General features: G+C 43.3%; 1 protein-coding gene across 6 annotated transcripts in view; it reads left to right on the top strand.

The window, feature by feature from the left end:
- The window catches only part of PFKFB4 (6-phosphofructo-2-kinase/fructose-2,6-biphosphatase 4), a 78,861-nt gene that overhangs the window by 27,308 nt on the left and 24,410 nt on the right, over positions 1–27,143 (top strand). For 3 of the 6 annotated variants that reach the window (XR_015948446.1, XM_088663196.1, XM_035106180.3), the window contains exons 2-6: positions 19,806–19,922; positions 21,243–21,339; positions 21,744–21,810; positions 23,379–23,453; positions 25,757–25,813. Coding sequence is in view for 4 of the 6 variants with exons in the window: in XM_088663196.1 (XP_088519322.1) it covers positions 19,806–19,922; positions 21,243–21,339; positions 21,744–21,810; positions 23,379–23,453; positions 25,757–25,813 (413 nt within the window). In the remaining 2 variants the exon portion in view is untranslated. Of the gene's footprint in view, positions 1–5,851; positions 8,149–19,805; positions 19,923–21,242; positions 21,340–21,743; positions 21,811–23,378; positions 23,454–25,756; positions 25,814–27,143 lie in introns of those variants that run through there. The other 3 variants (XR_015948445.1, XM_035106178.3, XM_035106177.3) reach the window with 2 other exon arrangements.

Raw genomic sequence — 27,143 nt, 5'->3', positions numbered from 1 at the left:
CAGCTGAGGTTTTGTTACAGAATCATGTGTATTAGAAGAGGCATGTTGCACACAGATGTGGAAACAGTTGCATCGCTTATCAACATGTGGAAATTATATTTCTGATTAAGGACTATTAAGCCTATCTAATTAAATGACACTAGCTATTATCTTGCTCTGGTGGAGCCAAATTGAAACAAAGGATTGTACCAGTGCAGTGGTGTTTAGGATAGAGAAACTTACCCATTTTCTCCAGCATTTTCTGATTGAAAGCTATTGAGATTGTCTTTCTCAATATTGAACTTCAGTATTGAAATTTTCATTGCATGAGCCAGATTGTTTGAGAGAGAATCTACAAGCGTAGTTTACTTGGTTGGTCATATTTTAAGTGTCTGATACTGGGAGTATGAAGGATATTAATTTTAAGGCTTTGAAGGGAGCTACAATTGCGTGAATGGGAGGTCATTTATACTATGGGACTTCCCTGCTCTGTCTGCCCCCCCCCAATATAGCTGCTAGTGTACCCGAAAAGCATTTCCGGATAGTTGGGATTTGTTATTCCATGGTTTGATAGCTTAATTTCTTCCTCATTTACAGTGTGCAAAGTACCATCAGACGAAAATTTTTATATGGCAGAATAATAGAATTGCAGAGTTGGAAGGGACCCTGAGGGTCATCTAGTCCAACTTCCACAATGCAGAAATCCTATCCACAGCTGCCTCTGGGTGGGCTCGAACCATCCACCTTCTAGTTAACAGCCAGATGCACTGACCCATTACACCACCTGAAATATTTAACCCAGGATTATAATATGAGAGTTATGGGTTCTAACATCGCTCCCTCTTCCACATATTAGCTCACCTTTGTCCATTTTCTATTCTTATTGCTTTGGATAAATGAATGAGAGCCAGAGCACAAAATCTTCTAGAAAATGTAATAGATCTCTAAATCTTTGTTTCCTGCTTGGTGATCTGGAAATGAGCTCCAGTTCTGTTCTAGAGCAATAAAGTTGTTTCCCCAAAACTTTCTTCATAGAGTTTCATAACAGGTGAAGGTAAAAAGGTAAAGGACCCCTGGATGGTTAAGTCCAGTCAAAGGTGACTATGGGGACTATTGGTATGCTTTCAAACTGCTAGGCTGGTTACCTTTTTGGTTTGATTACAACTGGCCTGTTGTTCCTTAAATCTTCATATACATAGTGCTTGGGTATGTGACTATGAAGTGCCATCTACTGGTGATATTTGCCTTTAAAAAAATGTGTGAGATTTCATGTCTTTAATTTTTAATTACCGTATATTAAATCAAGTAATGCACACATACTCCTGCCAACCTAGCAGTTCGAAAGCACGTCAAAGTGCAAGTAGATAAATAGGTACCGCTACAGCGGGAAGGTTAACGGCGTTTCCGTGTGCTGCTCTGGTTTGCCAGAAGTGGCTTTGTCATACTGGCCACATGACCTGGAAGCTGTACGCCGGCTCCCTCGGCCAATAACGTGAGATGAGTGCCGCAACCCCAGAGTCGGTCACAACTGGACCTAATGGTCAGGGGTCCCTTTACCTTTAATGCACACATACATATTTGCTTTACAGGATCAATTTAATTAATTAGCTGGTTCGACTGTGATGGGTAAATTTTAGAAGTAAATTACCCCTGTTGACTGAATATAAACAGATATAATGCAGATGATGATTATAATTGCTATCCGAACTCTGCTTATTACTGATTAACTGACCATTATTAACTGATTATTAAGTAATTAACTGATTATTATTATTATTTAAAATATCTCTCTCCACTGCCAGAGGCAGTAAGTCTCTGTATATCATTTTGGGAACCACAGATGGGAAGAGTGTTGTTGTGCGCAGTTCTTGCTAATGGGCTCCCCATGGTCATCTGGCTGTGAAAACAGAATGCTGGACTTGATGGGCTTTTGGCCTGATCCAGCAGGCCACATCTTAAGTTCATATAAACACACACATAAAGAGAGCAAGGGAGTGATATTTAATACTAAGATTGATTGGTTGATTTTTTTAAATAAAAAGTTTGAATAGTGTAATAATGTAGATAATATTTTTGTTGATTTTTAAAAAATATATAAAAAGAATGTTTGTTAGCTTTGTGGATAGATATATGGTTGTGGTTCCTCATCCTCACCATGTGTTACCCCTTTTTTTGTCTTATTCACAATTTGCCCTTGCACTGCATTGTGCAAACATACATTACTGGGCGCAAGTAGTATTGAAATGCAGTTTTACCTACCTGATTCTCCTGATCTAATATAGATGCTGTATTCAGGCACAGTAATGACTATTTCCTTTGTGCCAGGACTTTGACAGACATCCTGACCAATAATTTTAATAAACCACGATACTATACAGTAAAGTGATTTGCAAGATCCATCACTCTGGCCACTACAGAAACTGTCCCAGCAAGCAAATCACTTTCTCATCTCAAGTAACTGAATGTAAATCTTGTATTTGCCACACACCATGTTGCACTACCGGAGAATTCTGAGAATGAAAAGCAGGTCAAGCAACATGCCAGCATTGCAAATGAATAAAGATCTCACGTGAGAGCTCCCAAACATCAGGAAATGTTTAGACCTGGCCTTGCAGTATGGTATGTGGGAGGTAGGGGGAGCACAAGATCACAATGCTTAGAGTCGACCAATATCATCATTACATCTGAGTCAAGCCTTAGAATCTCATAATATCACTAGGATCATAAACCCTTTTAATAGCCCTGAATGTTAAAAAAAAACAAAGAGCAAAATAATCCTTAAAGAATGCCATTACAACCTCACATTATATCACAGGCATATTACTTGGGAGAAGAATATGTTTTGTGTAGATTGGCTATTTTCAGTAGACAGGATTTTAACCTAATTTTACATAAAAATATTTAAAGCATCTTATTTATTTGCACAAGTGTTGTCTTGCACCTATAATCTTAAAACACAGTAGTACAGCACCTTTGAAGCTAAGCAGTTTAGCTAGACAGCAGTAGAACAATTAGTAAATCCTTACTACAGTAATTATAGACAGATTCCTGACCCTCTTACTGTTAGGTTATGGTCAAGGCCATCTTCCAGATGATAGAAATGAAATGGCATTACACCAAAAGCTGTCTACCCAATCAGCTTTCATATTTGGTCACAAAGACTGCAGGAAGATGCACTTGTTTTAAAGTTAAAAACAGCGGTTCTCGAACGACATAGTTGTTGGAACAAATCGACTCCTGAACGCCGCAAACTGGGAACATTTTTCGGAAGCCGAATGCCTGACGCGGCTTCCACTCCTGCAGCCAATCGGAAGCCACGCCTTGGTTTTCAAATGGTTTTGGGAGTTGAATGGACTCCCGGAACGGATTAATTTCGAGAACCAAGGTACCACTGAATCTTTTACCACCTGGGAAATACCGTATTTTTCCATCTATAAAACGCTCCCATGTATAAGACGCCCCCTTTTGGGGGGACTCAGTTTTAAGAAAATCCACCCTTGGCACTATACGTGCATAAGACACCCCCTAATTTTTGACATTATTTTTTAGGGGAAAAAACCTAGTCTTTTACGCGGAAAAATACTTTAATCAGAAAACAAGAAGTTCCCATTGCTTTATGAGAGGCTTCCAAGGCACAGTGTGATATCAAGGAGAGCCCTTAACTCCCAGTCTCGCCCAACTGGGCGCCTTCCACATTTGGAGAGTGTCTCCTATCCGTCCAAGCTAACCTGGCTATGCTGGGTGAAGGTTGATGGGAGTTGTAGTTCCAAACACCTTCAGGGCACCAGGTTCAGGAAGGCTGCTTTAAAGTATCATGGGACACTTAGTTGTTTTTATTCTTCTATACCACAATTTTCAACACGTGTGAAAATACGCTGGGCTAAGTGGAAATTCCCCACCTGCACTCCAAGAAAACAGGTGCTTAATCCCTGATTTGCATCAGAGGAACAGAATGAGCAGAGAACACACCGTAGTAACTACTGTCTTGCCCCATGATTCAGGACCAGAACAGAACATTTAGTTTAAATTTTCTGTTTTCCTTCTTAAAACTATGTAAGGTAATTGTGTGGGAAAGACTAATATAAAGCTTAGCTCTCAGCTGTTTATCTTATGAACATTCTGCAAATGGATCTTCAGTGAAACTATGAACAGGTTTCTCATGCCTTTTCAAGTACCACATCTAGCTTTTAAGAAGCTGGATAAAAGGAAACACAAAAGTTTTCTAGTGGGAAAGTATAACTCCTACTTGATAATTGCACAATTATGTTAAATACTTTCCCCCCTTCCGCTTGTTTCCAGGAACTCATAAGCCTTGCGTAGACGGGAATCGAGAGCTACCAACTGATCTTCTGGCTGGTTTCCAGTAAATGGGCATGGGATTCTTCAGCCAATACTGCAGATCTGATTGGCTGTCCAAATACTGCAGGATCTGCAGTATTGTTCAGAGATTAAAACCTTAGAGCATGTTTTTACTGCATGTCCTTGTTTATTGAGGTGAAGTTGTTGCGGTTTGGTATCTTTGTTTCAGATTTTGTTGTGATTTATGTGGAAATTGTTTAGTTTGCTTTTGTATTTTTAAATGTTAAACTTACTGTTTATGACTACTTTCATTATATTGTAGTTATGTAATTTTTTTAATGTTGTAAGCTGCCTTGAGCATGGCTTGCACGGTGGAAAGGCAACATACAAATAAAGTTAGGGGTGGTTGGATGCCATGTTAGTACAGGTGCACTTGAATGATAATTCACCAAAGAGGCAGAATAAGCCATGAGACAGAATAATCAAATATATCTGGTGGTTCCCCTCTCCCCCCCCCCAACACTGTGCGTTTCCATGGCATCTGGCAATTGTGTTTGTAAACTGAGGTACCACTGTATTGCAGTTCACTCCCTTTTATCCTGTCTTCCCCCCTTTCCCTCCTACCCTCTCAGTTGCTCCACTTTCTGTTCAGCTATTGATCTGAGCCTTGAAAAATATGTAGAGGAGATGGGAAAGAGGGTCACTCTTCCAGCTTAACTCCTTAAGCTCCATATACTTGTCAGTGCGGAAAATAGGTAACCCTCCTCAGTATTTCAAGGAAGGTGGGCTTTGAGGCTTCATGGGCACCTCAAAAGTGTCATTGTACCCACAAGGACCATGTTGGCAACCCCAGATATTCAGATTGGTCTAGTACCAACTATGTGAGTAAGTGGTACGAAGGACAGAGGGGACCAGGACATTATTAATATTATTTATTCAATTTATCTACAGCCCTTTACAAAATATCTTAGGGCAGCGTTCAACACTAGAAACATATTACAAAACATCAATGGAAAAAATACAGTAGTAAAAAGTATACTGACAGATAGCCTAATAGCAAAATAATTACAATAATAACAGACGTACAGAGTGAGAAGGAGTAATGTGCTTTGAGAAGACTGGAGAAAGATGGGCACCAAATAATGAGATTGGAGGGCCAATAGGCACCAGCTGTATGTGCAGAATCAAACTGGGGTTAGAGATTAAGTTCAGGTGCCTAAAGTAATATAGGTTACTGGTTTGCTTGGAGAGCAGAAAGGATGAAAAAATTAGAAAATTAAAGAGGGGGAAAGAACCCAGAACATGGTTGTTATCAATTCCCAGGGTAGTCAATATGTTGTCATCCTGATATAGTTTGACTCCATCTCCCATCAGCCCTGACCATTGGTCATGCAGACTGGAGCTGATGGGAGATGGAGTGCAGTAACATTTGGAGAGCACCATATTGCTGACTTATCAGCACTTGAGGGAGGATGCTGTAGATCCTTGACCAGTCTGCAATAGGGTAACTGGTGGGCAAGCCTTTTTGGGTGAAGGTATAGAAGAGGAACTCAAGGCTGCTGTTTCCCTTGGAACCCTGATGAAGAGTACAAAATAATAAAGACAGAGTTGGGGAAGAACCAGTGAAGAAGGTAGGAAGGGTGAGCAGAGCTAGCTAACTTGACTGAGCATGGCCTGAGCACTGCTTTTAGTTTTTAATCCTTTTAGATTTTGGTTATTTTGGTTATGAGAGGGAGCAATTTTCCTAGATATTTATTTTAAAGCACCTGTAATTTGCTTAATATTTTAAAATCTCTAAGCAGTGTGTAATATTAAAAACATCCAATATCATTAAAACAAAAAAATCAGCCTAAAGCTAATAAAACTACAGTATAAAAGCATTCTAAAACAAAACCAATAATGCAGGAGATAAACGAGGAGAGCATCTAAAACAGTAGAGGCCTACCATGGATGACAAGTGCAGAACTGTGTAAGGTGCATTAAGGGGTTCTGTGTGCATCATTTGAAGGGAGAACATTAACCAAGATGGGTGATAATGGGTATTACCTGTTTACTAGTACTTGCAGTGCCTTAGGCATGGAGCTTCCTCTAGGCCAGGGCTCAGAAACCAATTAAAAGGTGCCTAGGCAAGAAATGAAGATGTTTTCCTATTCTGGAGTTCTCAGTCACTTCTGCTGTAGATGTTAATGACTGATTTTGTTCTGGCTCCCTAAGCATCAGCTTAGTTCGCCTTCCCAGACAGTGCTGAATTTTTTTGAGTCAAAAGTGCTGAGATATAATGAAAAGAGTGGTGAGGTTGAATTTAGGGGACTGTTCTGTGTGAGAGAGTGGCTGGCAGCAATGCAGTTCATTGTTAATACTGCCGGTCATAGGTGAGGATGAAGCTTGTTTGGATTCCTAGTTTTTTTTTTAAAAAAACCTCTTCTAATTATCAGATTGCAACAGTCACCTTAGACCTCATGCCAGAACAAATCCATGGCTCTGTTGCATGTATTAATGTTCTTAATGTTCTCTTGAGTTGCAGGCAAACTGGTTGCACTTTGAAATGTTCATTACCTACTTAAATAAAATGCTTGCACATACAGTATGATTCATACTGTGTATCTGAAGAAGTGTGCATGCACACGAAAGCTCATACCTATGACAAACTTAGTTGGTCTCTAAGGTGCTACTGGAAGGTTTTTTTTAGTTTTTATTTAGTATGATTCATGTTAGAGCAGGGGCTTTTGTCTTCAGTTTTAACTCCCACTCACCCAAAGCACACTGAGCACAGCTAATGGCAATACGTTATTTCCCCTCAATTTTTAAATCAGGTGGTTGGAAGTTTCTGCTGGCAATCCCAGAAATTGGACATTTGCAGGGCCTGGCTGATAGAATCTGCTGCCATCCCATGACCACCTCAGCAAAGGGACATTTTTTCCTGCCCCACCCCCTTACAACCTGAGCGGTGGAGTTGTATAAACCCCAGCGCTGCCAGTGATTAGGGTTGCAGTCCAATCTGACTACCCCTCTGGAGATTTAAAGTGGTTTAGGCTGCAATCCGATATACACTTACCGTCCAATTTTAACTCAACGGGGATCACTTCTGAGTTGACATGCACAAGATTGCACTGTTAGCAATGTTGGATTTTTTTAAAAAAAAGTCATTAAGGACTCTTACCGATCTTCCACACTGAGCTCTCGGCCCTCTCCTAAAACTACAGCTCCCAAAATAAGGCGTAACAAACCAGTGAATGGCTGTATTCCGCCCCCCCCCCCCGGATAGTTGCGGATTAGCCTGAACACATTACTGGAGACGTTAATTGGCATTTAAAAAGCGGGTTGGTGCTTGCCTTTACCCATATGCGCCTACCTGCGAGTAAACACAATGGGCCCCAATGCGGCTTTTAGTCCTGCGGAGCGCACTGCGCCTCGCCTTGTGTTACCCCAGCCCGTTTCTAAAGCCTGCGCGGCCAAGGCAGCCCTTTGTCTCCGCGAAGCGCGTAGGGGGCGGAGCCCAGCCTCGGCCCTCGCGCGCATTGCTTCGTTCCCGAGTTGAGGGCGAGTCTTCCTGCTCCGCAACTTGTTCCCCGCGCTGGCCTGAGGGGGCGGAGCGTCCTGCAGGCCCCGCCCTCCGGTGGCCTTGCCAGCACCACCACCCCCCTGTCGCCGAGGATCCAGGACACGCGTCGGCTGGCTGGCTGTCGGCGCCGCCGCACCTTCCCGGATCTTCCTTGGAGCTTGTCGCAGCAGGCGGAACCGCAGGAGAGAGAGCCCCCAATGCGAGAATGGCGTCTCCGCCGACTCGAGAGCTCACGCAGAACCCCCTGCAGAAGATCTGGGTGCCTTACAATAACGGGCTGCCTGCAAAGCACAGTGCGCAGCGAGGCGGTGAGTGAGCGAGCGAGCAAGCAAGCAAGCAAGTAGTGGCGGGCAGATCTCGGGGCGCCTTGGATTGCGGGGACACTGGAGTTGCATCAGCTCGGAGCCTGCGGGGGTGGTTGCCGAGGATTGAGGAAGCAGGACGTGGTAGCGGAGGCCTCTTGAGGGAAGAGGGGAACGAGAGGCAATGCAAAAATCTTAACACCTCAGCAGAAAGAATAGGAAAGCCGGCGTCTTCCGAAGAGAGGCGGGGTAGCTGGTTGACCCTCCCTCCGCTGGTGCCGGGAGTTGCTGTGCTCCTCGCTGCCGGAGCGCCGTGCCCAACGCATGCCCATTAGGGTCCTGGAGAGGCACAGCTCAGAGGGATCGAAGCGATGCCCTCTGAGTGCCCGCTATTCTTGGCGCAAGGGCGTCGCGACTCATACAGGCTCTCGAAATATTTGCTAGCTGCGACCCACCTTCATAGCTGCCAAGTTATCCCTTTTTAAAAGGGATTTTCCCTTATGCTGAATAGGCTTCCTCACGAGAAAAGGGAAAACTTGGCAGCTATGCCCACCTTCTGGTGGGCTGCAGTAAAAAGTAGTACATAGAATGTGTTTCGCCTTAAAGATCCTGCCAATAAATACGATAACTTCCACCTTTTGAGAGGAAATCAGGTGGTTTCTCCCTACTCTTGACATCGACCCCCCTTGCCAAGTGTACTGCCCCCCTGTCCCTCAGCCTCCGTGTACCTCAGCTCTCTTGCACACTCTTTGCTTTCTAGTACAGTAAAAGAAAGAAAAGAAAAGCTATAGCAGGAGCAACATGAACAACAACAAAAAAGGCAAGGGGTAGATAATACGCAGAGGTGCCTTGCCTTTCAGCACCAGTGTTATTAGGAGGAATTCAGCTTTTGACAAAATACCTCACCAAAGACCACCTCACCTCAGACCAAAGCTTGTTAAGTAAGCTTAGCAGTCAGTGAATAGGAGGAAAAGGACCTCTCAAGGATCATAAATGGGTTACGCTGCTGGAAGCAAAGAGTAGAAATAAATGAACAAGTTCTCTGAATGCAGTGAAGTAGAAAGCTGAGTCCCCCAAGGATCGATATTGGGACCTGTGATTTTTAACTTACTCATAAAAGATCTAGAGTTAGGAGTGAACAGCAATGGGCGTAGCCAGGATTTTTTTTGGGGGGGGGGGTAGGCCTTTTATTAGGGGTGCAGAACCTCAGTTAGCTATGTATTTTTATTGATTATTGAGGGCAACTGTTCCTCCCTGCCCCCCTGTGGCTACGCTCATGGTGAGCAGTGAGGTGGCTAAGTTTGTTGATGATACTAATTTTTTCAGAGTCCTTAAAACAAATAGAGACTGCAAAGAGTGCCAAAGGTAAAATGGCAAATGCAATTGAATGTAAACAAGTGTAAATTTACACATGGTGGGGCTGAAGATCTTAGTTTTACATCAGGCATCCCCAAACTGTGGCCCTCCAGATGTTTTTGCCTACAACTCCCATGATCCCTAGCTAACAGGACCAGTGGTCAGGGATGATGGGGATTGTAGTACAAAACATCTGGAGGGCCGAAGTTTGGGGATGCCTGTTTTAAATACATGCTCTTGGGGTCTGAACTGGAGTTGATGGACTAAGAACAAGACCTTGGGGTCTTAGTAGGTGGTTCAATGAATATGTTGACCCAGTATGCTGCAGTGGTGATGAAAAAGGAAAATTCCTTGCTAGGGATCATTAGGGAAGGAAAACAAAACTGCCAGTATCAAAAATCTCTGGTATAACCGTATTTGGAATACTGTATAGTTCTGGTTGCCTCACCTCAAAAATGATATTGTAGATTGGGAAAAGGTTCAAAAAGAGGCAACTAAAATGATTAAGGGGATGGAGGGAAGGTTGCAGCATCTGTGACTGTTTAGAGAAAAGGTAAGATTTGATATGATAGAAATGTACAGTACATGGACAGGCATGGCATGTAGAGAGAAAACTTTTTCTCCCTCTCTCATAACACTAAAACTTATGGCCATCCAGTGAAACTGAATGATGGGAGAATCAGGACAGATAAAAGAAAGTATTTCTTCATGCAGGGAGTGCATAATTAAACTATGGCATCCGCTCCCATAGGAGGCCGTGATGGCTACCAACCTAGATGACTTTAAAAGAGGATTTAGATACATTAATGGAGATGGCTATCGAAAGCTACTAGCCATGATGGCTATGCCCTGCCTCCACAATTGTAAGCAGTAATGATTCTAAACACCAGTTGCTGGAAACCACAGGATGGGAAAGTGCTCAGGTCCTTGCTATGTGTTTCCCACAGGCATCTGGTTGGCCACTGTGAGAACAGGATGCTAGACTAGATGGGCCATTGGCCTAATCTAACAGGCTGTTATTCAGTGATCCTATGTGTGGCCTTCTGGGACTCTGGGTTTCTCAGGCCTGTGGATTTCTTGCTTCTGCATCAAGGAACATGTGCAGGCAATGGGTGTCAATATTTTTGGTTTGGTTACGTTCCAGTAATAAATACCAAACAACTGGAAAATGAGGCAAATCCTGGGAAGAAATGGGCTCCTTGTAAGCTGGATATCTGTTCACCTATAGCAGAATGCCTACTTTGTCCCATAGTCACCCACCCAAAAAATCAGATGTATTGGCAGGTGCGAGCTGTGACGAAACTCCCTTTTCTATTACTAACAGTGTGCTGAAGGAATTTAGTTATTGTTCAAACAACCCACTATTCCTTCTTTCTCCCAAATAAACTCCCTGTTTTTATATGGGTTTGCTAGTACATAGAGTACAGTTCCAGCTTTCCAAATAACGTGGCTCTATATCCTTAAAAAACTCCAGGCAAATATTACAGGAACAATCTTGTGCCCTCAGTAAGGTTTCCCTCTCAACTCAGGTTCACCTCAGCACTTTAGCCACGGCAAGGCACTCTTTCCCTCCACTTGCCTCCTCTGTGCGTGACTTTGAGATGTAAACTATCCACCTGCTCCTCAGGCTTAGTTTTATCTCCCCTCTTAAGTCACCACCCTTTTGAGTTTAGGTACGTTGCTGGAATAAGGAGGAACATCCAATTTGACACAACATAGGTGAAAGCTTTATTTAACTGGAGAACATGTATATTTCTTTATGGTTTCATTTGTTTAAACTCTTAGTTCATCATCTTCTTTTCATATAACACAGAGGCTTGTTAACACAGCTCCTGCATCCCTCTCTGACACTACTCCCCACCTGCCAACTGCCAACCGCCAACTGCCAACTCCCAACTGCCATTTAGAATGCCATCTAGCTCCGCCTCCCAAGGAACACCTGCCTATAATGGGAGTGATAGATTAACCCATGATGAACCGGAATCATCATCAGGCACCATTCCGCCACTCGAGCCATCATAGATTGAAAGAATGAGTGTGCCTGCCTGCCTGTCTATTGGAGTCATATATAATCAAATTGGCTTTCACTTAAGAGGATACTCTTGTCTCAAGATTACATAGATTCCTATCCCCTTTGGCAATTTCTTTTCTCCAAAAATCTATTTCTGGAAGCTTACAGATGCCTTCTGCTCCTTTGTTGTACTACCTTTGACCTTATCCTATATAATAATGTCCATGTTGTCCCTGCGTCCAGATGTCCCGTGTGTCCCTGGGGTACTGCGCATGTCCCCCAGAGACACAGGGATTGGACGGAGGGACAACCAGGGACACAGGGATTGGACCCGTGCTCTCGGGACACAGGGAACAGCCAACTGCCGCTCCGCCAACCGCCGCTCCGAAGCCCAGTCTCATGCTGGAGGTGCGCGGTGAGGCGGCGGGGGAGAGAAGCGCTCCCCCCCCGGCAGCCTTGCCGCACACCTCCGGCATGGGACGGCGCTTCCTCGGGGAACCCGAGGAAGCCGAAGCGGCAGCGGGCGCGGAGGGAGGCCCGCTTTGGCTTGGCAGCGGCGGGAAGAAGGGGAGGAATTCCTCCCCTTTTTCCCGCCGCCGCCAAGCCAGTCCCGGAGCCGAATTGCGGCGCGGCGGGGTTTTTCGCCGTTTGCCTCCCCCTCGGGGGAAGGCAAACGGCGAAAAGCCCCCGCTGCGGACTGGCTTGGCGGTGGCGGGAAGACCCGCCACCGCCAAGCCAGTCCCGGAGCCGAATTGCGGCGCGGCGGGGTTTTTCGCCGTTTGCCTCCCCCAGGGGAAGGCAAACGGCGAAAAACCCCCGCTGCGGACTGGCTTGGCGGTGGCGGGAAGACCCGCCACCGCCAAGCCAGTCCCGGAGCCGAATTGCGGCGCGGCGGGGTTTTTCGCCGTTTGCCTCCCCCAGGGGAAGGCAAACGGCGAAAAGCCCCCGCTGCGAACTGGCTTGGTGGTGGCGGGAAGACCCGCCACCGCCAAGCCAGTCCCGGCAGGCCGCTTCCTCTAGCGCCCGTTTTTAAACGGGCTAAAATCCACTAGTCAGGTATATAAGCCCCCATGTTGGCTGCAGCCATTGAAAAAAATAACAACAGCATATGCCCAGCATGACACTTGGCAGGTTGCAGTGTTAAGTCATGAGCAGTGCAAGTCACTTCTGTGCCCATGTCTAAAATGGTGGTGTGGATTGCTACTTGTCCTACCGTAGCTAAGTGATCAAATGGTTATTTGCATCTCTGATACACATGGCATGTTGTTATGATCTGAATGGCAGTGGTCCCCAAACAGTTTACAAAGGAATATACTATTTTTTTTATCTAATTCCTGATATGAAAGTAAAAAGCACCACTCTTGGGTCTTTTTTTTTCCCCCTCAACGCTTATCTTTGGCTTGCATGCTCCTCCATAAGTTTGGGAGTTACTCTTCTATAAGTTTGGGAGTTACTTATGTTATTTATTACATTTATATATATATGTATATATATGTTTTGAACAGAGTGATTTATTACCACAGAGGCTGAAGGCTAGGAAAATAAAGATAAAAATTGAACGAGCTTTTAAAGAGTGTCATTGAACTGACTAACGGGGTGGGGGGTGGGGAGAGAAACTACTCTGAGCTTAAGTTGAAGCATTAATGATGAAAGAGTGTGATATCCATCTGCTATCGTTTTCGGTAATCTAATCCTGAAGATGTTTTGTACTAAGCCAAAACTGAGTGCAACCTGGCCTTTCTATAATTGGCATGAACCAAAGTTATTTTTGAGTTAATCTTTCAGGTTGTTTTAAGATCTGCACAGCCCTGGAACCTGTGCATGAATGTGGAGTTGAATAAATTTATACAGCAGTTTGGCCCCATTTTGCCAGTATTCCAGAAGGATTTGGCTGGTTAATGGTTTCAAATAGCTTCTTGTTGGAATTATTTGAATTAGTGCTTCTTGGCACAGTTTAACACTTTAACTACGGTAGTGCTTTAAGTGTGCATTTGAAATAAGATATGGTCAAAATAATGGAATATTTCTGTTAAGACTACGGGAGGGGGGGTGGGTTTAGGCCTGTTCTGAACCAGCAGACATACGTGTAAGATCTTAAAGGTAGTACCAAGTGTAAAATAAATGCCCAGATGGTGCAGTTTCTAAGGCTGGGATGGGGAGCCTGTGACTCTCCAGCTGTTGGACTGCAACTCCCACCAGCTCCAGTCACCACGGTGTGTCATCAAGGATGATGTAGGCCTACAACATCTGAGAAGAGCACAGGTTCTTCCTTCCTATCCTAAGGAGACTGGCACATGAACAAATAGCAGACATGCCACTTCAGACCTTTGGTCCATCTAGCCCTTTTATGGTCTATTCTGATGAGTAATGGTTCTCAAGCAGGGACATCAACTGCTTCCTGATACTTTCAGCTGGAGGTGTTGGGTATTGAAACTGGACCCTTCTGCAGGCATGTGCTCTGCCACCAAACTTTGGCCCCTCTCTATAGCAGTAGTGCAGGACTGTCAAACATTTATCATAGTGGATGTCTCTAAACTTCAGGAAAACAATTGTCCAGGCCTTCCCCTCATGTGAAAATGGACGTGGAGAGAGAGAGAGAGAGTTCGGGTTGTGATGGTTATCTTTGTCCTTGTCTTGGAGCATGCTGGTGAAAGTAAAGAGGAATGAATGGGGTTACTATGTCTACAGTAGCTGAGTAAAAGAGTTCAATTAAAAATAGATGACTGACCCATAAATGTTTTTCCACCGTTTGACACTCAGTGCAAAGGTAGGGACTTTTGAAGCCTGGCCAAAAAAAGAGAGGAGGACTGAAGGGAAGTATGGGCTCAATGGCAACTGTTTACAGAGGCTGGCTTTACTACTGAGATGAGGAACCTATTGCCTTCCAGGTAATATACTGTACATTAAGTATTTCCAACACATAGAGAAACACTTTGTGTAGTAGAAAAAGACAAAGTATTATTTAGCATTCTGTCCTTGAGGTTGTTGTCTGAACGCAACACTGCCCCAAGCTGACCACCAAGTAACCAAGAGTAAAACTGCTAAAGGGAAAGTTTTGTGGCTGTTGTGCTGGATTTCAGTAATTGCTGGCTGACACGGAAACACTCTGGGGGGGGGTGTTGTTGTGTGCACTGGGATAACAGGTTTATTTGTCTAGCTCTTTGGCAAGTTGTTTAATCTGATGTGAAAAAGGACCTTGTCATTTAGTGACTGGCTAATTGAACAGGATGGGTTCAAAGGCAGATAAATGCAAGCTTACAGTGGCAGTTAATAAGAAGCTGATTAAGCGCTTTACCTTTTGAAAGTATGAAAGTGTTTGTTGTTGTCATTGATAAAGTCCGTGGACTATTAAACTTTGGAATGTTTTTCTAGAACACAGGTTCTCATTACTTTTACAACAACATATTAAAATTCAGTTTATTACTCCACTCAAGTAATGGTCATTGTATCATAGTTCTAATGCAGGCTGTAGAAATACAGGGAGACACATAAGGTTAAACCAAACTATGGCTTAGTGCCAACAAGCAAAGGTGCAGGTTTCTGGACTGAATATTGCAGCTGCTTCACTCCTGTCCTGGTACTGCTGCTGCACTTAGTATTACATCATAGCTGGCCTGGGAGTGACAAACTAAGAGTTTGGGTACATACACAACACTTAAGACAAGCCATGGCTTAGATGCCGGCTTCAGTGTTTACTCTCAGAGGCCTATCTGTTCATTTGTGCTAAGCCGTGGTTTGATTTAGTGCTGCATGCAAACTGGGGACAGCCATTCTGACAAGGAAATCTAACACATCCTTATCTGTTATAGGAGCAATGGAAATTTAGTTTTATGATGAAATACAGGGCAGTCTTAAGCATATCCGCTGCTATGGTGCGAAGATCCCTCCGGCTCCCCCCCCCTTTCCCAGAGTTGCCGACCTTTTTTAGGGAGACTTCGCTGCCGGCGACATGCCCAGCTTAGTGGGGCCGGAGGAGCTGGGCAGCGGCTGGAGAGCAGTCCCTCCAGCGGGGAAGAGGCGGAGGCTGGATGCGGCAGCTCCCGGTTCAGCTGGACGCTTCGTGCCATGGTGGCCACAGCAGGCGGAGGATCCGGATGCGGAACTGCTTCGGCATGGCATGGCAGAGGCAGGCGAAGGTGGTGAGCTGATGCCGGGAGGCGCTGCATCCAGCCTCCGCCTTTTCCCTGGCACCCTCCAGAACTTTGTGCCCTGTGCCACCAGCCTCTATGGGTAGGACGCCCCTGATGAAATAGTGCAAGAATTTCGTTTTGTGAAGAAATAGTGCAAGAAATGACAAGCATCATTGGGAAAACAACTCCTATGAAAGGAATAGCAGTGTCAATGCAGCAGTTAAATATTGCTTTGCCTGACTTTGCTTTATTTACTGCGGGTGTTGGAGCAGGGGAGTGAGAGATAGCTGGTGCAGATGTACCGTATATTCCGGCGTATAAGACGACTGGGCGTATAAGACGACCTCCAACTTTTCCAGTTAAAATATAGAGTTTGGGATATACTCACTGTATAAGAAATATGACCCAGCGTATAAGACGACCCCCGACTTTTGAGAAGATTTTCCTGGGTTAAAAAGTAGTCTTATACGCAGGAATATACAGTAATCTAATACCAACCCTTTACTAGAGTCATTGACACTGTGCTGAATGTTGAAGGAAGCACACTGAAGCTATTACTTAGTTGAATAGGGGCAACACCTAGCTGATTATCCCGGTTCGTTAAATGTTACTTTTTTCAGAAGATCTGTTGAATAAAACCATGAAATGTGCAACGGAGCTGTTTAACCTTGCAATGTAACGATCAGAATTATTACCTGACATCTAGAACCACTATCAGCTTAACATTCACCACTGGGCTAATAGATACATATTTCAGAAGTGACTGTTTGCCTAGGATTAAGTAGAAAAACAGGAAGACGAGATAGGATAGCAGGCAGGAAACAGAAGTAGCTACATCAGCTACATCACCAACCTCGTGCTTTGCAGCACAGCTGGAGCTGATGGAAATTGTAATCCAAATCATTTGGAGCCCCCCCTCCCCCCGGTTGGTTTTTGCCCTCTACTGGGCAAAAATACCCACAAAGTATGGGCCTGAGGATCAGATATCACTTCCATCCCCCAACATCCTGCATGCTGACTTACCATTTCCATTACAAAAGTCACTTACCAGAAATATTCAGTATTTGGTTTATTGATGATACCTTTGAAGTCTAAAAACCTTCATAATTGTGCCTTGCGTTTCTCAGTTACCTGTTATGGCTTATAGTTACTCTTTGTGGTTTCTCTACCGTTCTGCATGTGGTTCCATGTTTAGAAATGTCCAGACCTAAGCCAATGGACTTCTTAGAGTGCAGGCTAGCTATAAGATTTGTCTTATGAAAAATATTCTTTTGGGCCTTAGAATCATAGTATTGTAGAGTTGGAAGGGACTGCCGGGATCATCTAGCCCAAACCCCTGCAATGCATGGAGAATAAAAACAAGAAGTCTCATGACACCTTAAACCACCCTTCCCCAACCGGGGCCCTGAAGGTGTTTTGAACTACAACTCCCATCAACCCCCAGCCCCATAGCCATGATAGCTTGGACTGACAGGAGATGTACTCAAAACACGAGGAGGGCACCCAGTTGGGGAAAGCTGCTTTAAAGACCAGTAAAGATCCCTGCCTTGCAGGGGGTTATGGAATCATAGAATTGTGGAGTTGGAAGGGACCCCAAGGGCCATCTAGTCCAATGGAGGAATCTCAACTAGATCATACATGACAGATGACCATTCAACCACTGTTTAAAAGCCTCCAAGGAAGAAGAGCCGGCCACCTCCCAAGGGAGACCGTTCCACGGTTGAACAGCTCTTACTGTCAGAACCTTCTTCCTGATGTTTAGTCAGAATCTCATTTATTGTAACTTGAATCCATTGTATTGCGTCCTACATTCTGGAGCAGGAGAAAACAAACTTGTTCCATCCTCCATGTGACAACTCTTTAGCTATTTGAAGGTGGCTATCATATCTCCTCTCAGTCTCCGTCAACCGTTCCTCATAAGGGTTGGTTTCCCAATCCTTGATCATCTCGGTTGCTCTCCTTTTCACACATTCTAGCTTGTCAACATCCTTCTTAAATTGTGATGACCAGAACTGGACACAGTACTCAGCTGTGGTCTGACCAAGGCAGAATAGAGTGGTAATATTACTTCCTTTGATCTGGACACTATACTTCCATTGATGCAGCTTAGATTAGCATTAGCTGGTTTTTGCTGCTACATCACACTTTTGACTTTTGTTAAGCTTGTGGTCTACTAAGACCCCTAGTTCCCTACAATTAAGTTTACAAAAAGCACTAGTCCATAAGTACTATAGAGTTCCTATGCGCAAATAATATCTGTGCTAGTCATGGTGGCCTTCCTTACCTGATCACCTGGAAGCAATTTTTACTTACTACATATTATTAGATGAGTAATTATTTAAAAGCTTGAAATAAAATACCGGGTATGTGTGCATATTTGACAGGTTTCATACTTTAGTTTAAGATCAGTTTCTCTGTTTTGGTCTCTTAAGCAGTGTTAGAAACTGGGATAGAAAAGCTAGGAGCCAAGTGGCTTCTGGGACCTGGGTTGTGAGCGCCAAAACAGAATTTCTAGTTGTCATGTTCGGGGGGGGGGGGAGTCGGCAACACTTTTTTATTTATTATTTTGATAAGCATGGATTAATATGCAATTTACATAAGTGACACATTGTTAATATCACATTTTTAGCAGAACTTTTTAATACATGTTTGATTTGCTGTTTACAATAAAAATATTGGTACCATACTTTAGTTTTCAAAGCACTCTACTCTTTATTGTTAAATTCCTTAACATATTGTGTCTACTAGCTCACCTTTGTGGAGCCCGAGGGAGGCTGCCCAGCTATTTCTGACTACAGTTGAACAGCTCCTTCCAGGACCTCTTAGCAGGGGTCAGCAAACTTTTTCAGCAGGGGGCCGGTCCACTGTCCCTCAGACCTTGTGGGGGGCCGGACTATATTTTGAAGGAAAAAAAAGAACGAATTCCTATGCCCCACAAATAACCCAGAGATGCATATTAAATAAAAGCACACATTCTACTCATGTAAAAACACCAGGCAGGCCCCCCAAAATAACCCAGAGATGCATTTTAAATAAAAGGGCACATTCTACTCATGTAAAAACATGCTTGATTCCCGGACCATCTGCGGACTGGATTTAAAAGGCGATTGGGCCGCATCCGGCCCCCGGGCCTTAGTTTGGGGACAGACCCCTGTCTTGCAGTATAAAGTAGTGTGCTTTTTCTGCACTCTGTCAACAAAAGTACTGTACTTAGTGAGGGAGACTAAAATGGGACTGATAATCCAGTGCTTCTTAACCTGTTTATGGACATGATGTGCCTTTCACAGGTTTGCACTTTGTTCCTTCTTGTTTTTGTTTTTCGACACATGCTTCTGTTGTCACATACCAAAATTATTTGAAAAGACTGTTGCACAACATTTCAGGCGCTTTCCTAAGTGAGTGGTTGACACATGGATATAGCATTGCACATTGTTTGTTTTGTAGTTTTGAATTCTGTTAAGTTCTAAAGTTAGATTGCTTGTACTGAATTTGCCCTTAGCAAAGGTGTTAATGTAATCAGAGATGCTGAAGTTTGCTTTAGAATTTCAGCTGATGGTTGTTTCGCAGTAACCCTCTTTTCAAGTTAGCCATAACAGTATGCTTGACCTTTTTGCTGAATTTGGGACACTGTGTGATTATTTTGAATACTGAAAAATACTGTTTATGTCAGGAAGAGAGAGATATGTTCACTTAGGCAGTTAGCACAGGCTAGGAACTCCTGAAAGAATAATAACTGTATTGATTGCAAACAAAAGTTTTTAAGTGGATTAAATCCATTTATCAGTGCTGCTGCCTGTTTTCTACCCTGCCTTTATAGGAAAAAATGTCTCAAGGGGGGAAACCTTTGCCTTTACAGAAATTTAAGAATAAACAAGTAGAACTGATAGCAAGGATTAGGAATGTGTTAGATTTCTAAGCATCTCTTCTCTTCTGATAAAAGTAAAATGTATCTTTGTACAGTTCATCCAGTTAGGCAGGCTTCTTTTTGCTGGGAAAACATCAAGAGTTGTGTCAACAACAAGAAAAAAAAACCCACAGTGGGAACGACAGTATGTTCATGTCCTGTCCAAAAAAACAAACAGCTGTTTCCTAAATGAACTTAATTGTAACCTGAAGGTCTACTTCGCATGATTCACAAGTATATATTTATATATTTTTATTTTCAGTATGTATGACCAACTGCCCTACGCTTATTGTTATGGTTGGCCTCCCAGCAAGAGGGAAGACCTACATTTCAAAGAAATTGACACGCTACTTAAACTGGATTGGAGTGCCCACAAAAGGTGATTGCTTTTTTCTTAGTATGGTACAGATTTTGTTGGGAGTAGGTTGCTTAAAATTATTTTGTTAGCTTTAATATTATGATTATTTTTTATAGTGCTATCTGGGTGCCTGGCACTTTGGGACACACCTGGGCAAACCATGTTCATCTCTTGACTAATTCCCCTGTGGCCCCCAGCAGACTCCCCCCCCCCCATTGAGCTGGTTGACATTGGGAGCAGCTGAGGAGTGTGGCAATCGGTGTGGTCTTCAGAAGTTTCCAGCACTAAAAAGCTGGGCAGTGGGAGGGATGTGATGAATCCCTGAAATACCACCAAGTGCTTTCTTCCCCCATCCCAATTGTCCAGTTGATTGGTGATGGGGAGATCTGAGGAGTCTCCTGATTGGACCACTGGCAGAGGGCACAGCATGATAATCAACATGTTAGTTTGAGAAGGGAAGGGAATGTGTTATTTTCATATAACTCAAGGGCACCCATGCAAAAGCATAAAACCCAAATAAGCTTAATCAACAAACAGTTTCATCTGTTCTGTTTTTATTTTCCTTAAATTTTGAACTTGTCATGCAGCCTGGTCTTATGACCATTGAGGGAAGGAGGAACTTCCCTCTCATTAGTACAGCTTGTCATATGGCTGTGTTTCTTAAAATGGCGTTTAATGTATTACCGTCTAAAGTTGAGCTGTTGCTGATTTGCTCTTAGATGAACATTATATTGACAAGAATCTAGAATGTGTTATGTATTTTATTACTTTGTGGATCCAAAGGTTGCCTTACCTGAAGGCTGATTCATACACTCCCAAGTCACAATATTTATCCAAACCAGGATACAACTTCGTTTAGAAAAACAGAACGTTATTTACTGTTTTCTTCTGCAAACTCATTCTGAGTAAAGGCAGCCACTAGTCTACATGCGAAGCCTTTCATAGTTGGAATCCTGAAGGTTGTGAATCAGGCAGCCTATGGGTGTTAGCCTATGAGACTCGAAACATGAGGGTGTTCTCACAGGGCTTGCTTCTAGGTGTGCACACAGGGCTGCAATCTAATACAATGGGAAGCAAGAACCAACATGCATTATCTAGTTGGTTGCACTCCTTACACAACCCTGTAAGGTCAATCAATATTATTGCCTTCCTATATTGCACATGAATTGAAGCAGAGAGTTTGTAGCCACGTGTTGAGTACATGGCACGTGTTGAGTACATGGGGGTAGGGTTCCTGATTCGAAGGATCAGGATTGATGCTATGCTATGCTGGCTCATCTATACATCATACGAGAAAGCAGATGTTGTTAAAGCCATGTTTCTTGATTTTTTTCCATGCAGAATTTAATGTTGGTCAGTATCGGCGAGACTTGGTAAAAACATACACGTCTTTTGAGTTCTTCCTGCCAGACAATGAAGAAGGCCTGAAAATCCGAAAGTAAGTTTGTAATGTGTCTTTTTCCTTTTGCTTCACAGTGTTGCTTTGATCTGCAGGAATGTTTCGTGTTTTCAGCATTTGAGGCAGCTGCTACCAGCTCTTATCAATTGAAGGAAAAGGACCCTGCAATGGCTCAAATTATTGACCAGCCCTAAGGGTTGCATTCCTTATACAGATTATAATCTTAGTACTGCTATACTAGCTATATGGTATGAAAGAAAATGTTTAACTTGTTTCTACATTTTTTAAGTGTGTGTCTTGGATGCCTGTGTAAAATAGGTTAATTGATTCCGAATTTTTTTATTTCACTTTTAAGCATGCTATAGACAAAGCAAGTACTATGTATATTTAATGATTCAATGTTTTTCGGGAATATAATTGTTATATTATCTCTTCTTTTTAAGACAGTGTGCCTTAGCAGCACTGAACGATGTTCGGCGATACCTTTGTGAAGAAAATGGGCATGTGGCAGTAAGTGTTTCTCTCACCCCTTTGCAAAAAACAACACCACCCCAAACCATTAAGTAGCTGCATTTTCTGACATTACCGTGTTTCTCATATTATAAGACATGTCTTATATTTATTTTTTCCTCAAAAAAACACACTATGGCTTATTTTCAAGGGATGTCTTATTTTTTTCCTCCTCCTCCTGCCGCGGCTGGCATTGCTGCTGCGCCTATCACTATGTCTTATTTTCGGGGTATGGCCTATATTCCTTGAATGCTTAAAAATCCTGCTATGGCTTATTTTATGGGTATGTCTTAAAATATGAGAAACAGGGTAGTTACTGACATCACTGTCCTGAATGCAGAATTAATATTGCAGTATTGTTCAGACCAGTGGGGGTTTAATTATTGATGCCATACTAGATGGAGATTAGGATGACATGTTTTTGAATTATAATGGAAAAGTGGGGGGGGGGGAGACCAAGTTAGGACCATAAACCTCTTCTCATAAATTCTGCTTTTGGAAGTATCTCTCCTGTTTGAAATGTGATGTTAAGTTTCTGGTGCAGTAAATGTTCAACAGAATTTGCAATGTTTCCATTTTTTCCCTCTTCTTGCTTTTTGAATTCCAGTAAGACGTGTAGTTTACAGTTTGTGCTGTGTAGAGTTTGTGATGATGACAACATAGACCTTGTCTGATTTATCTAAGAACAGAAAGAAACGATAACCCAGTAGCCATCCTTGACCCTCATTCATGCAGCTGATTCCCCCCCTCCTGTTGATGAACTTGTGCCTTTTGCTACTTACTGGTTTCCATATTTTAATCTTTAATATTGCCCCTCAGTTTTCTAGTGTGTAATGTTTATTTGCATGGTTTTGTCGAAAAAGCTTCTAGAAAGCATGTTATGGTGTTACAAAAGGACAACGATGAAATGTGTGGGAAGGCATAGCATAGCATACCAGGAAAGAAGAATTCCCCACATATTTCATACTTACCATTGTTCATTGTTCAGAAATGATCAGTTCCAGTCCACTTACATAATAGCAGTTTTCAAAAGCTTTAAATCCAGATCTCAAATGCTATGAATCAAACCTTAGTCAAACCTTCTGGAAGTTCTTAATTGTCTAGTCCAACATTTGTGATATCCTGGCAAATGACCTGAACTGTGGGGATTAAATAATAAACCTGATTTGATGTCTTAGTATATATTTGTGGATAGTGGTACAAAACTGTTGAGTTTATTGCACAAAACAACAAAAAGCGAGCATGAATTTTTTTGGGGAAGGGATACCCAATTTTGGGGTTTGCATTGGGCTGTTTGGACTGCCTCCTATCCTTGTTCCATGAAGTGAACCAAGAATAAACTTTGTACCTCTGTGTTTAAACATGTATGCTTCACAGAGCTAGTAACATGAATTTGCTAAGTGCCTGTATTTCATTTTTACAGGTACCGTACACGTAAAAAGTTTGTAAAAAAGAAAAAAGTCGTTTGAACAGAAAAAAATCTGTTCTCTTTGGTTGCTGTTACATGAGATCTACTCCTTCAGGGTTGTAGCTATCTATTTTTTAATACAACATTTTCCCCCCTTTAGGTTTTTGATGCCACAAACACAACAAGGGAACGCAGAGAAACCATCTATAAGTTTGGGGAGGAAAATGGGTATAAGGTGAGTTAAGAGCCAAGATGTTTGAAATGGCTCATATTGGGGAGTGCAGACTGATGCTTTGTTCTCAATACACGATAGTTAAGAGATGGCATTGACTGGAACTCCATGTGATATTTGCCCAGTAGCAGTCCTGTGGAATAAGTATTGCCTCCATTAAACCATACTAATTGCAGCTTCTAATGTGTAGCTAATCAGTAGCCCTGTTTGCTGATAATGGGTCCTAGCAACTACTGTGCTAATGGTTACTGCCACTGATTGGGAGACAAGATTCTGAGATCCTGTTCTAGGATTTCAGACAGTGGGCTGGAATAAACTGCCTTTTTCCTTAGCATATAATAGATGTCTTGTTAGCATTTTATAATAATAATAATAATAATAATAATAATAATAATAATAATAATAATAATAATAATTAATAATAATTTATTTATATCCCGCCCATCTGGCTGGGTTTCCCCAGCCACTCTGGGCGGCTTCCAACAGAAAAATAAAACACAGTACAGTAATCTATTGAACATTAAAAGCCTCCCTAAACAGAGCGGCCTTCAGATGTCTTCTAAAAGTCTGGTAGTTGTTGTTCTCTTTGACATCAGATGGGAGGGCGTTCCACAGGGTGGGCGCCACTACCGAGAAGGCCCTCTGCCTAGTTCCCTGCAACTTGGCTTCTCGCAATGAGGGAACCGCCAGAAGGCCCTCGGTGCTGGACCTCAGTGTCCGGGCAGAGCGATGGGGGTGGAGACGCTCCTTCAGGTATACTGGACCGAGGTCATTTAGGGCTTTAAAGGTCAGCACCAACACTTTGAATTGTCCTCGGAAACTAACTGGGAGCCAATGGAGATCTTTCAAGACCGGTGTTATGTGGTCTCGGTGCTCGCTCCCAGTCACCAGTCTAGCTGCCGCATTCTGGATTAGTTGTAGTTTCCGGGTCACCTTCAAAGGTAGCCCCACGTAGAGCGCATTGCAGTAGTCTAAGCGAGAGATAACTAGAGCATGCACCACTCTGGCGAGACAGTCTGCAGGCAGGTAGGGTCTCAGCCTGCGTACCAGATGGAGCTGGTAGACAGCTGCCCTGGACACAGAATTGACCTGCGCCTCCATGGACAGCTGTGAGTCCAAAATGACTCCCAGGCTGCGCATCTGGTCCTTCAGGGGCACAGTTACCCCATTCAGGACCAGGGAGTCCTCCACACCTGCCTGCCGCCTGTCCCCCACAAACAGTACTTCTGTCTTGTCAGGATTCAACCTCAATCTGTTAGCCGCCATCCATCCTCCAACCACCTCCAGGACCTTCACCGCCTTCACTGGTTCTGATTTGAAAGAGAGGTAGAGCTGGGTATCATCCGCATACTGATGAACACCCAGCCCTTTAACTCCCTTGTCAATGCAGCTTCTCTGTGGGTGAATTGCTTTATGGGGGAGCACGCGGTTGCAGTGCAGGTGGCAGGATGAAACTGCAGGGCTGCCTTCCCAACACAGCTGCCTCTTCTCCTTACCTTGACAGAGCTGGGTAGGGGTAGTAATGGGGTTGGGGCTGTGCAACACCCCACCTATAGTGCTTCCACTGGTGCTTCTGCTTTGTCCAGTGAAGCAACAATGATGCCAGTATTCCAAAGGGCATCTCTGTGACTCTGCCTCACCCCACACACCACTACTGGGGTGTGTATTCTTCGTTCATCCTCCCAAAGACACCTTGCATAGAGTTCAACTCAAAAGCATCTATGTTTGTTAACAGTTTGTAATACTGCAGATAAGTATTCTGCATTAATACTTGTATTTGCTGGTAGGAACGGCCTGTTTATACACCTCTTATTCTACCTTCTGTGTCTGTTTTGTCTTTGCCGCTGGCAAATCAACAGTGCTGCTGCTTCACCGCAACAGACTTCACTGACAGAGAAGTAGTATGGTGTGTCAACACCCTAGGCTTCTACTTTGTGCTGCAGTCTTGGAAAGAAGCTGTACTTTTTGATCATAGGTTATGTCAGGCTACAGTAAGGCTGTAGGCGCCAAGCCAGTGTGCCATCTGACTCCCTTTCAAAGACTTGCCCTCTTAATTTGCAACTGCTTCATTAACACTATGCTGTTTGGAGGTGCCGAAAAGTAGCAGGGGAAATGCATAAAGTTTGATCTCTGGTGGGATGTTCAGCAGCTTGCAGAAGGCGTATTTAAAGGCAAAACATAGTTTGTAAGACTAAATATACTGCTGACTACACAAGCCTGCATTTGCAGTATTAGCCACTGGATCTGTTCTAATCCCTTTCCTTTTTTGTGGCTTCCATAATTGTTTGTTCCTGTTTGGCTTGAAGACTTTCTTCGTGGAGTCAGTATGTGTTGATCCAGAAGTCATTGCTGCAAATATTGTGGTGAGTATCAACTTCTGCTTTTAAAAGAAGGAAAAGGTTTTGTGTCTCAATATAATTTCCAAAACCAGTCACATGGTACAGCTGCTTCCTTTTACCCTTCTCCATTTTACCTACTTTTATACAGTCCTTTGGATTTATGGATTGCACACAATCTGTTTCTGCAATTTTCTGCTGAAGATTGCAGATGAAGGCATTTGGCCCACAATGCATCCTTCATTCCGCTTCCTGGCAAATCTTGCACATTGTTAGATGTAAGGCATTGTCAGAATTGCTTTGAACAGAAGCTCTTGCAATGTCCACTCCAGTTGCTTCACAATCATTATTATTTTTTAAAGGAAGTTTCAAGCTATTTTTTGTTGTTGAAAAAAACCTAACTTACAAGCAGGCAACCATTTCCCCCATGCAATACAGGTTACACGTGATGTTTGCTGTTGTGCAAATTTGTTATCTTAGCTGCTTTTAGACCGTATCAGAGCACCAGTCCATCTACCTAAGTATTATCCACACTGAACAGCAGCTTGTCTCCCAGGTTTCCAACAAAAGTCTTTCCCTGTCCTACCTGGTGATGCCAAGGATTGAACTCTGCATAAGAGCAGCCTGCTTGATCAGGCCAGTGGGCTATCTAGTCTAGCATTCAGTTATCACTGTGGTTAAGCAAATGCCTGCAGGAAGCCTGCAAGCAGGACCTAAGCTCATTAGCACTCTCCATGCCTGCAGTGTCCAGAAACTGGTATTCAGAAGCATACTGCCTCTGACAGTGGAAATCAAACATGACGGTCAGTGTTTGTAGCCATGATCGCCTCTATGAATTTGTCTAATCCTCTCTTAAGTATGATGGCCAGCACTGCCTCTTGTAGAAACAAATTCCATAGTTTAACTATCTTCTGTGTGAAGAAATACTTCCTTTTGTCTCTCCTAGGTCTTCTGACATTCAGTATCATTGGCTGTTGCAGCCTGCTAGTGTTATGAGAGAGGGAGACGAACTTTGGTTCATTCACTTCCTCCACACTATATGCATACACTTCGTACCCTTCTCTCATGTCGCTCCTGATTTCCCTTTTTCTAAACTAAAAAGCCTTAAATGTTGCAAACTTTTCCTCATAGGGGACTTGCTCCAGCCCCTTGATCATTTTGGTTGCCAAAGCATGTGCTTTTCCCCAAGAAAAGGAGACCATAAACTGACCCTATAGCTTCAAGATAAATGTAAGGGAGATGTGTAAATATTACTTTGGGGTTCAGAAGGGGAACAGAAGTAAAAGTAAGTGACGTGACAAGAATTTTGCCATCAAGAGGCAAGCACATCCTGCCAAGCTTGAACAAAAAAAAGCAA

This window comes from Zootoca vivipara, chromosome 2, assembly GCF_965207765.1.
Source record: "Zootoca vivipara chromosome 2, rZooViv2.hap1.1, whole genome shotgun sequence".
Lineage (NCBI taxonomy): Eukaryota > Metazoa > Chordata > Lepidosauria > Squamata > Lacertidae > Zootoca > Zootoca vivipara.
Note: the sequence above shows the minus strand (reverse complement) of the source record. Positions and strands in the feature narration are given on the sequence as shown.